Source organism: Chiloscyllium punctatum, chromosome 44 (assembly GCF_047496795.1).
Source record: "Chiloscyllium punctatum isolate Juve2018m chromosome 44, sChiPun1.3, whole genome shotgun sequence".
Lineage (NCBI taxonomy): Eukaryota > Metazoa > Chordata > Chondrichthyes > Orectolobiformes > Hemiscylliidae > Chiloscyllium > Chiloscyllium punctatum.
Genome location: NC_092782.1, coordinates 38590486 through 38602555, shown reverse-complemented (window position 1 = coordinate 38602555; position 12070 = coordinate 38590486). Strand labels below are relative to the sequence as shown.

At 39.6% G+C, this 12070-nt stretch overlaps 3 protein-coding genes across 4 annotated transcripts in view; 2 read left to right on the top strand and 1 right to left on the bottom strand.

Annotated features, from left to right (window-relative positions):
- lrrc17 (leucine rich repeat containing 17) overlaps positions 1-2710 on the bottom strand; it is a 60263-nt gene extending 57553 nt beyond the window's left edge. Inside the window, exon 1 of the mRNA XM_072562662.1 lies at positions 2560-2710. The gene's annotated coding sequence lies outside the window, so the exon portion shown is untranslated. The remainder of the gene's footprint in view (positions 1-2559) is intronic.
- LOC140466611 (F-box and leucine-rich repeat protein 13-like) overlaps positions 1-4286 on the top strand; it is a 155082-nt gene extending 150796 nt beyond the window's left edge. Inside the window, exons 12-14 of the mRNA XM_072562059.1 lie at positions 1166-1266; positions 2490-2655; positions 4275-4286. Coding sequence (XP_072418160.1) covers positions 1166-1266; positions 2490-2655; positions 4275-4286 — 279 coding nt within the window. The remainder of the gene's footprint in view (positions 1-1165; positions 1267-2489; positions 2656-4274) is intronic.
- LOC140466890 (F-box and leucine-rich repeat protein 13-like) overlaps positions 2866-12070 on the top strand; it is a 110594-nt gene continuing 101389 nt past the window's right edge. For both annotated transcript variants that reach the window (XM_072562667.1, XM_072562666.1), the window contains exon 1: positions 2866-3078. The gene's annotated coding sequence lies outside the window, so the exon portion shown is untranslated. The remainder of the gene's footprint in view (positions 3079-12070) is intronic.

The following is a 12070-nucleotide window of genomic DNA, read 5'->3' as shown; positions in this document are numbered from 1 at the left end:
ACTAGTGAATGGAGCTTTAAATAACATCCAAAAACAATAGCTTTGCTTTTCTCACTATTTAATTAAAAGAAATTTATGCTCATCCAGTCTGAATGCCTGATATGCAGTTTAATATTTTCGCAACAGTGGAAGAATAAAGAGTGGTAATGATGAGGCAGAGCCTGTTATCATCAATGTACATTTGAAAACTAATGCTGCATCTTCAGATTATTGAGGGTCAGTATATAAAGAAACAAATAAGTGGGGACCAGGGCTAGATCCTTGGGGGAACACCAAAGATAACTGTATAGGGGCAGGAAGAGAAGCCATTGCAAGCAATTTTGCAGTGTCGTGGAGTCTTCCTGATGCCTCCAAACTTGCAGACCAATCCAGATCTCCTGTCTCCATTTCTGACAGATCAAGTTTGGGTCAATCTTGAGTTCAAAATGGCTCAATTTACACTGCAGCAAGATCTCTTAACCTGCAGTGTGGGAGATTTCTTTTCGGGGAATAGCCATAAATACCCCTGGAGGAAGGATAAGGTCTGTAGAACAATTAATTTGTCAAGTTATTTAAATCCTGTATTCTTTTCAAAAAATTTCAGTCTGTTTTAGTGAAAGCCTAAAGAATATTTGCTCTAGTAGTTACAATACCTGTTCGTTGACTTAGCCCGAAGGGATACCATTATATAATTAAGAATTTTTTTTCCTTGGAAAATCTTAGAAGCCATTTGAAATGCTGACAAAAGCTCCAGCCATTCTCTGAAAATAGGTTATGTACTTTCCTTCTGGTATTAGACAATAATTTTTCAAAACGGATTTTTCTTAGCTAAGAGAGCACTTAAGTGGCATGCAAATACTGAGATGACATCAGCAATTTATATTCTAATCCACAATTAAAGACATATTTAAGTAAGTTATCCTTTCTAAGATGTTATACACAGATTTGCAGAATTAGTGACCTGTCCTGTTAAAGAAGCATTATTTATGAAATATTTATATAAAAATTCAGCGGTTTGATGAGAACAGCTGATATTTACAAAGCATGAAACTGGAGTAACTCTTAATGTGGAAGTACCTTAAGCAGATCTTTAAGGTGTTTATTCAGAAGCTACAGGCAACATAATATGTTTTCATGTTTACTTTTAAAGTTTTCACCTATTTGAATGATTGCCTCCATTATTTAGGATGAATTTGTGTCTATGGTGGTGGAAATGTGTACTTCACTTCTGTACCTGAACCTGGCTTACACTCCTATTAGTGACGGTGCACTGAGGTCATTATCAAAGTAAGTTGCACCATTACCATTCTCACATTATTACTACACCACATCTTTACAACAATAGGAAGCTTGTCTCAGATAACATACCATGACCTCTTCTTTTCATGTTTTCTTATTTTCTGCCCTTTTATCTAATTTAACTAAAATATTTCCTTATTAGAAATGCTAACAATTAAGTACTTGATCTGTCAATAGGTACACTTAAATGATGAGTGGAGGGAACTGTAGTTTTTTTTCCTGCACTGATAAAAATTTAAAGTCGCCACAACCAAAGTAATACAATCACATCAAGAGATCTTAAACTCCTTTACACAACAAGGCTATAAATTCTATAATTAAATATAATTTGGTCTTTAAGAGAATGCCAGAAGACAAATGACATTTGAGAATATTTGGAAATCTGCCTCAAACTGCAAATACAATACTTTAAACATTGCGATAACAGCTCCTATTTTCATTTTGATACACAAGTTTGCCAAATTGAGTCATTAACATGCTCCATGAAAATAATTAAAATTTACTGGGTGAACTTTTACTTACAAAATATTTGCACCAATGATGAAAAGAACACAATGCCAATAGGTTGAATGGTTCTAGTTATGTAGGTTGTATATTTGTGTTAATTTAAAACAGAAGCAAATAAATCTTATGCAATGTATTAATCAATCACGGTCTTGGCACTTCCATTATTTTAACTATTTTATACTGAAGGCTTTCCTAGCAGGGAATGGGAAAGAAACATTCTGCAAGTAACACTGGATGTCATTATGCTCAATACTTACCAGACTAACTCTGTTCCGGATGTACAAGCTTTCTGCTTGGGTTAATTGAAAACAAATGTAATATTATGTGGTACATATATTACAAGAGAGAACCTTTGTTCTAAAACTGATTTTAAAAGTCATGTTTGCTGCTTTATAACTGCAATAAAATATACAATTTACACTTCTGTCCTTCCTTTTTCCTCTCCCTCCATTCTGCTACTAATTGTCCGCTCCAATAGTTGTTTATTTATGAAGTTTTAAGTGAACAACATCAAAAGGACTGCAATGGAAATTTAACTACATGTTTCACGTATAGCTGTTACATCACTCACAAGTGTTCTGTTTCTGGTTTTGTGCTGCCAAAAGCACCAACTTATAAAAATCCAGCAAGAAACTTTGCATAATAGGTGCTTTCACTAACTTTCCTCCTATTGTGATATAACTGAAACTCTACTTTCTTTCAAGGTTTGGATTGAATCTACAGTATCTGAGCCTAGCCTACTCAAAGAAATTCACAAATAAAGGTTTGAATTACCTTGCCACAGGGAAGGGCTGCCACAAGCTCGTCTACCTGGACATTTCAGGTTGTACTCAGGTTAGTCTTCAGAACTTTATACTCTTAGTAGAAACTGTGAGGTGTACAATCCTAGTGCAGAGCAGCAGACTGAATAATGCAGGAAGGGGGAGGGGAATTGAGCTGGTGTGGAGTTACAGAGTCCCAGCTGCCTAGAAAAATGTTTCCTCAGGCTTTTGGCAGAATTCCAGGCTGTTCTCAGGCCAGAAATATCCTGTCTGGTTGTTAACGCTATATATCCCTTTTTATTCAATTTCTGTTAGTAGTGATTGTTTGCAACTTTAGGAGCCAAAAGTCTGTGCCTGCTCATGACACTCCCATCACTAAACTTGTCATGAAGGATTTAAATTTTTCCCCAGCAGTACAGTTTGGGGCAGAAAATTAATCCGTCTAAACAAGATTTCTGATGGCAGGAATGAGAATCCTCCACATAGAAATGTCGTCATTCCCAGACTGGACAGCAGTAACTAGTAAGTCTAGGCTAGTGAACCTACTATTGCAAGTAGTGGATATTACACGCAGTTGGACCCATTGTTTGAACCCTCAGATATACTTGCCAACATTTATTTTATTTAGTCACACACACTCCAACCACGACCCCCCCGCAAACCACACCCCACTGCAGTAAACAGACTCCGTCAAGTAGGTACTCTCTGGTAACACAAAAGCCTCACAGCTTCAACTGGCTGTGTTACTGTTTTAGTAAAATTGTATACTTTTGATGGAATGATATTTAGCTTGAAATCTTAAATCTATCAATTTGCTTTGCCATCCACATGGATCTCAATGAATGGTGGGTGCTGTATTTTGGCTTGAAATTGAGGGGAAAAAAGGGAATTTGAAAATGTGCTTGAGGAAAAAAGTCCGCAAAATCCAAATACCATCTCTCGGATTTATTTTTAATGTGCTAATAATAGATATATTAATATTTTATGCTAACAGAAAGGCTGAGTATGATGTTTTAATATGCATGCCACATTCCTACCACAAAAAACAAGGAAGCCAGTTTCCAGGTTTTGTCAATTACAACCCTCACAAAAACTTGCAAACACATGGAGTCAGTAGTCTCGGATTGGCAGGGGGATGGAAAACTCTCAGGAATTTAAGCACCCAATTAGAATTTACTAATCATGGCAAGAGCAGGCAGGAAATAAGCTTCTTGACCCCTTAAGCATATTCCAAGAGATCTGCTGATTAGACTTTTTTGTGAACTAGAATAAACAAGGCAAATGTGATTTACAAATGCGACTTGATTTGATGATGTTTTTCTCTCACTGGATTTCTGAATGGTATGCTGTGTTAATAAGTTGGGAGATAAGAGGTAACATGAGCTTCACTATGTGGAGGCTGTAATGTAGTTACAGATTTGCTCTGTCTACTGTTCGCAACCACTTCTTTTCATTGGGAAAATGGAGCAGGTTTGGCAGCATCTGTGAAGAAAATGTCTTGTTAACATTTCAGGTTGACTGACCCTTCTTTAGAATCTGTCTGAATTCATTCTGAGGAAGAGTCACTTGACCCAAAACATTAACTCTGCTTTCTCTCCACAGATGCTGCCAGACCTGAGATTTTCCAGCAAGTTGTTTTTGTTTCTGATTTCCAGCACCCGCTGCTCTTTTACTTTTTGTCCCCCACTTCTTTTCATGACTTGATCTATGGTTTTGCATATTTTTCAGGTAATTGCTTAACATGTCAGAAACTGAATGTGTTACACAAATGCTATCTAATGATGTCTAGCAAAAATTGACCAATAGGCTCAAAAAGCTGACACTCAACAAATAAAATGGTATTAAAACTTCTTGTGATGAGCAAAATATAATTACACAGGCTTTGCGTTTCCAGACAATGAGCCTTTAGCACAATGGTAGCACTCTTGCTTCAAATCAGAGGTGAAGGGTTTGGATCCCAGCTCAGGTCATTCTGCTATAATACGCATTTCATTAGTGTGGATTCGCTGTAACACGAATGATGAATTGGGGATGCTGTTTCTAAAGCTCAAACTTTTATTATGTTTATTAGCTGTAACACAATCACATTGTCAACACTAAGCATTGTTTCTAAAGCACAATTTTTCTATTACACGGAGTTGCACACGAAAACAACCATTGTGTTATAGAAGAACTACTTGTACGCAGAATTCAAATAGGACTGTATCTCTAAATTGGATGTTGCTGGTTTATTCCTATTGGATGAGTGTGACCTGTTCCATCATATACCTGCAAAACCCTCCAATGTATAGGACTCTGCACCCCAGGAATTAAATGTATGGTATTTATGTGTATAGATGTATTTGTATGTGTAGGTGTGTTTGTGTATTATGTATGTATACATGGCTGTCCTTTGATGTTTAGATGTTTTCCTGGAGAAGTTTAGGGCTGAGGAGAGAAGCATTTACAGGAGCACTCCAGAGCCATTATTTTAGTGCTAGCAGTGAATAAGGCAGAGTTAAAACTGGAGAGAGCAAATGCAGAAAGTTCTCAGTCTTGGTAATGGACAGGATATAGATTTTGAACCATAGTTTTGGATTGAATCGGATGCTGAGATTTTATGATGTAGTTCTGCTTGAATGGGTGTGGAGTAAGTGGTAATGGAATACTTTTTATTGGTGGAGTAGAGTGATGTGGGGTGATGTGATAGCAATTTCCCTTTTTCTTTCTAGAGTTTAATTGAAGGAAATTGTGGCTCATCCTTGAATGAGACAGCTGTTCCATTGACTATAAAAGTCATTATGGCATTAGATTCTATGAAACCGGGTTCTTCCAAGATGCAGCATAGGACATCAGATAAATCTGTATTTATAACTATATGAATTATGTACACGATACTAACAAACAGCTTTGTCACTTTCCTAGTACAGAAGAGATCTTTGAAATCTCAAAGTTCCCGGTCTCTTCCCAAAAATTATGCTCTTTTGACTCCTCCTTTTGTGCATTTCCTCGGTGTTACTTTCAATAATACCATATAAATATTTTAAAACAACAAATACTCTGTAATCATTGGCACTGTTTTTGAACATGGTAGTTAGAAATGAAACTATTGCAAAACAAATACTAGCAAAACAAATAGGCTGCAACAATCCATCATTACAATCCAAATTAGGATTTCCCATAAACCTACAAATTAGGAGTAAACCATTCAGTTCCTTGAATCCACTCTGCTATTCAATAAGATTATGGCTCATCTGGCCTCAACTCCAAATTCCTGCCCATACCTGATAACCTTTGACTTGTTAGTCAACTATCTACATCTGTAACAAGAGAGGCCTATGCCTCCACTGTCTTCTGGGGAAAAGGGTTTCAAATATTCATGATCCTTGAAGGAAAAAAAGCTCAGCTCCATTTTAAATGGGAGTCCCATCTAGTCCTATTCTCTTCCATAAGAGGAAACATCTTTCAGCATCTGCCCTGTCATCCCCTTAGGATCTTACATATTTCAACAGTGTCATCTCTCATTCTTCCAAACTTCAATGGGTATGGGTCCAACCTTTCCTCATCAGATAACTAAAAAGCCAACTAATGATACCCACATCCCATGAGTGGACAAGTTCATATTTTCCCACATTATTCAGGTATTTTGGGTATAACACATATTTTGTCAATGCAAATTGGCTCTATTGTGATTGAAGAATAGTGGACTTTTATAGAGATCATCCATAGCACGATATTTTATAGTGCGAGGTTACACAGGAATGCAATGATCACATTATACCAGAAACACCTGCACTTTATTTGCCAAATGTTTGCTCACTCACTGTTTATATATCTCTTGCAGGCACCTTATGTCTTCATAATTTAATTGTCTATCTAATGTAGTTCCATCTCAAAGTTTAGTAGCCATACCATTTGGTACCTTCTTCCAAGTCTTTGATATTAACTGTAGATAGCTGAGGCCCCAAAAGTGTGGCATACCATTCGACACATCTTACCAACTGAAAATGAGCAATTTGTGTCCACTGAGTTTCCAATAGCCAACTAATGCACAATGATAAGTTATTTCCCTATACCATAAATGCTTATTCTGCCTCATAATCTTGGATGTAGCATCTTGTCAAATGTCTTCTGCAAGTCTAAGTATATTACTTCCACCAATTTACCTTTATTCACTGTTACTTCCTTAAAGAAGTCTAATAAATTTAAACACAAACACAATTTCCCTTTCACATGTTGACTAACTTCATGCAAGAAGATATTTTAAGCACACTGTTATATCTTTCTGAATAGGTTTCAATGTTTTCTCCAAGATAAAGTTAAAAATCACAACACCAGGTCATAGTCTAATAGGTTTATTTGGGAGCATTAGTTTTCGAGGCGCTGCCTTTTCATTGGGTGAATCAATCTGTTCTTTTTCCAGAACAGGTGGTATGGCACTTGAATGTATTTTTATTTGTAAATGCTTTTATCTCTGTAATGCATTTCCGACTTGAAACAGAGAAAGAGTCAAGTTGAAAAAAATCTTGTTACTTTTAGTATTCCATGCTGCAGGCTTCTTGAGGATTCTCCCCTTTATGATGATAAGCTTGTCTGTTTGTTAATTTTTTTCAAGGTAGTGTTTTGGTCTAATGGCACACAGTAGAGACAGAGCTGAAAATGTGTTGCTGGAAAAGCGCAGCAGGTCAGGCAGCATCCAAGGAGCAGGAGAATCGACGTTTCGGGCATGAGCCCTTCTTCAGGAATGAGGAAAGTGTGCCAAGTAGGCTAAGATAAAAGGTAGGGAGGAGGGACTTGGGGGAGGGGCGTTGAAAATGCGATAGGTGGAAGGAAGTTAAGGTGAGGGTGATAAGGTGAGGGTGATAGGCCGGAGTGCAGGTGGGGGCGGAGAGGTCAGGAAGAAGATTGCAGGTTAGGAAGGTTGGGACTGAGACAAGGTGGGGGGAGGGGAAATGAGGAAACTGAGTTCATCCCTTGTGTTTGGAGGGTTCCTAGGCGGAAGATGAGGCGCTCTTCCTCCAGCCATCGTGTTGCTATGGTCTGGCGATGGAGGAGTCCAAGGACCTGCATGTCCTTGGTGGAGTGGGAGGGGGAGTTAAAGTGTTGAGCCACGGGGTGGTTGGGTTGGTTGGGCCGGGTGTCCCAGAGGTGTTCTCTGAAATGTTCCGCAAGTAGGCGGCCTGTCTCCCCAATATAGAGGAGGCCACATCGGGTGCAGCGGATGTAGTAAATGATGTGTGTGGAGGTGCAGGTGAATTTGTGGTGGATATGGAAGTATCCCTTGGGGCCTTGGAGGGAAGTAAGGGGGGAGGTGTGGGCGCAAGTTTTGCATTTCTTGCAGTTGCAGGGGAAGGTGCTGGGAGTGGAGGTTGGGTTGGTGGGGAGTGTGGACCTGACGAGGGAGTCACGGAGTGAGTGGTCTTTTCGGAACGCTGATAGGAGAGGGGAGGGAAATATATCCCTGGTGGTGGGGTCCATTTGGAGGTGGCGGAAATGACGATGGATGATACGACGTATATGGAGGTTGGTGGGGTGGTAGGTGAGGACCAGTGGGTTCTGTCCTGGTGGTGATTGGAGGGGTGGGGCTCAAGGGCGGAGGAGCGGGAAGTGGAGGAGATGCGGTGGAGAGCATTGTTGACCATGTCTGGGGGGAAATTGCGGTCTTTGAAGAAAGAGGCCATCTGGGTTGTTCGGTATTGGAACTGGTCCTCCTGGGAGCAGAGGTGGCGGAGATGAAGGAATTGGGAATGTGGGGTGGCGTTTTTACAAGGGGCAGGGTGGGAGGAGGTGTAGTCTAGTAGCTGTGGGAGTTGGTTGGTTTATAGTAAATGTCTGTGTTGATTCGGTTGCCCAAGATAGGAATGGAAAGGTCTAGGAAGGGGAGGGAGGAGTCTGAGACGGTCCAGGTAAATTTGAGGTCGGGGTGGAAGGTGTTAGTAAAGTGGATGAACTGTTCAACCTCCTTGTGGGAGCACGAGGCAGTGCCGATACAGTCGATACACAATAGAGACAGTCATATTAATGAAAGAATTTCAGTTTTCTTTTGTCAAAGTAATTTTGTCATTAAAATGGATAAGGGACCATCTTTTTGCATTATAGGATTTGGTAGCTATCCTTTCATTGTTATTTTCTGAGATGAAATTGCTATTGCATATTTAGGTTTTTGTCCAGATTGTCCAAACAATGGTTTTGTATGGTTACCAGAAGATCCAGCAAATAATATCTTAAATTCATATTCTGGATCTGAACATTTTTAGAAAAGCATTTATTATCCATCCTTGTAGCCCTGAAAAGATGTTTGCAAGCTTTATTTTAAAACAGTTGCAGTCTATGTTATAAAGGAGTCTACAGTACTGAGTTCTGAAATTCCAGAACTTACATGGAACATTTTAAAACATAAAGAGATCTGTCAGTTTGTGTGTGCTATCATTAGATAAGAGCCACTCAGCTAGTTCCATTTTTGTCCTTTCCTTGTAGGCCCACAAATTTTCTCTTTAGATAGATAATTACCCAATTTCCTTTGAAAGCTGTGATTGAAACTGCCTTCACCACATTCAAGCAATCCTTTTCAGATCCTAACAACACATAGTATAAATATATTTTCTCTCACTACTTCTGATTCTTTTGCTATTCACATTAAATCAGTGTCCTTTAGGACTTGATCCTTCTACTAACAGAAACAATTTCTGTCTGTCTATCTATTTTGTCCAGACCTCTCACATTTTGAAGAAGTGTATTAAATATAGCCCCAGCTTCACCAATCTATATACATAATTGAAGTCTTTCAACCACAGACAATTCTCAGAAATGTCTTCTGCATTCTGCCCTGTGCCTTCATATCCCTCTTAAAATGTTGTGTCTAAAATTGGGTCAGCTGAAGTGTTTCATGGAAGTTCACTATTACTACCTTGCTTCACTACTTTTTCAGGATTCTGGATGCTGTATTAACTACCTTCCCAACCTGCCATATCAATTTGATAAGATACATATATTTTCTTCTCCTGTAATCATTTTAAGAACTGTGAAATCTTGATCCTGTCATGGTGAAAGAATGACATGTGTGCCCAAGCAAGGATTGTGTGTTGTGGTGAGAAGTTTGATTAGATTACTTACAGTGTGGAAACAGGCCCTCCGAAGAGCAACCCACCCAGACCCATTCCCCTATTATGTTACCCTTTCACCTAACACTATATGCAATTTAGCATGGCCAATTCACCTAACCAGCACATTTTTGGACTGTGGGAGGACACTGAGCACCCGGAGGAAACCCATGCAGACACGGGGAGAATGTCCAAACTCCACACAGACAATTGCCTGAGGTGGGAAATGAACCTAGGTCTCTGGCGCTGTGAGGCATCAGTGCTAACCACTGTGCCACCATGCTGCCCATGCTCTTCTTGTCCTTGGGGGGACACCCAGGGAGATAGTGAGGAAAGACATCAAATGGAGACTGGTATAGTTGAGAAAAGAAGCGAGTCAAACAGTTAGGGCAGGCAGGGACAAAGCAGAGAACAAAGTAGGACTGATAAATTAAACTGCATTTATTTCAATGCAAGGCCAAAACAGGGAAGACAGATGAACTCAGGGCATGGTTAGGAACATGGGACTGGGATATTATAGCAATTACTGAAACATGGCTCAGGGATAGACAGGACTGGCAGCTTAATGTTCCAGGATACAAATGCTACAGGAAGAACAGAAGGGAGGCAAGAGAGGAGGGGAAGTAGCGCTTTTGATAAAGTAAAGCATTACAGCTGTACTGAGGGAGTATATTCCCAGAAGTACATCCAGGGATGTTATTTGGATTGGAACTGAGAAATAAAAAAAAGGAATGATCACCTTTTTTTTGGATTGTATTATAGACTCCCTAATAGTCAACGAGAAATTGAGAAACAAATTTGGAAGGCGATCTCAGTTTTCTGTAGGAATAATAGGGTGGTTGTGGTAGGGGATTTTAACTTTCCAAACATAGACTGGGACTGCCATAGTGTTAAGGATTTAGATGGAAAGGGATTTGCTAAGTGTGTACAAACAAACTTTTCTGATCCAATATGTGGATGTATCTACTACAGAAGATGCAAAACTTGACCTACTCTTGGGAAATAAAGCAGAGCAGGTGACTGAGGTGTCAGTGGGGGAGCACTTGGGGACCAGCAACCATAATTCTATTAGTTTTAAAATAGTGATAGCAAAGGATAGACCAGATTTATACATTGAAGTTCTAAATTGGAGGAAGGCTAATTTTGATGGTATTAGGCAAGAACTTTCAAAAGCTGATTGGGGGCAGATTTGCAGGTAAAGGGACAGCTGGAAAATGGGAAGCCTTCAGAAATGAGATAACTTGAGTCCAGAGACAGTATATTCCAGTTAGGGTGAAAAGAAAGGCTGGTAGGTATAGGGAATGCTGGATGACTAGAGAAATTGAAAGTTTGGTTAAGAAAAAGAAGGAAGCATATGTCAGGTATAGACAAAATAGTGAATCCGTAGAAGACTATAAAGTCATTCGGTATATACTTAAGGGGGAAATCAGGAGGGCAAAAAGGGGACATGAGATACCTTTGGCAAATAATGTTGAGGAGAACCCAAAGGATTTTTACAAATACATTAAGGACAAAAGGGTAACTGGGGAGAGAATAAGGCTGCTCAAAGATCAGCAAGGCAGCCTTTATGTGGAGCCACAGGACATGGGAGAGATACTAAATGAGTATTTTGCATCAGTTTTTACTGTGGAAAAGGATATGGAAGATATAGAATGTAGGAAAATAGGTGGTGACATCTTGAAAAATGTCCATTTGCAGAGGAGGAAGTGCTGAATGTCTTGAAATGCATAAAAGTGGATAAATCCCCAGGACCTGATCAGAACTCTGTAGGAAGCTAGAGAAGTGATTGCTGGGCGTCTTGCTGAGATATTTGTATCATCAATAGTCACAGTTGAGGTGCCTGAAGCCTGGAGGTTGGCTAACATGGTGTCACTATTTAAGGAGAGTGGTAAGGACAAGTCAGGGAACTATAGACCAGTGAGCCTGACCTCGGTGGTGGGCAAGTTGTTGGAGGGAATCCTGAGGGTCAGGATGTACATGTATTTGGAAAGGTGAGGACTAATATGAGATAGTGAACATGCTTTGTGCATGGGAAATCATGTCTCACAAACTTGATTGAGCTTTTTGAAGAAGTAACAGAAGATTGATGAGGACAGAGCATTAGACATGATCTATATGGACTTCAATAAGGCGTTCGACAAGGTTCCCCCTGGAAGACTGGTTAGCAAGGTTAGATCTCATCGAATACAGGGAGAACTAGCCATTTGGATACAGAACTGGCTCGAAGGTAGAAGACAAGAGGGTGGTGGTGGAGGTTGTTTTTCAGACTGGAGGCCTGTGACCAGTGGATTGCCACAAGGATCATTGCTGGGTCCACTACTTTTCATCATTTATATAAATGATTTGGATGTGAACAGAGGAGGAATAGTTAGTAAGTTTGCAGATGTCACCAAAATTGGCACTGTAGTTGACAGCAAAGTGGGCCTCAGATTACAACGGGATTTT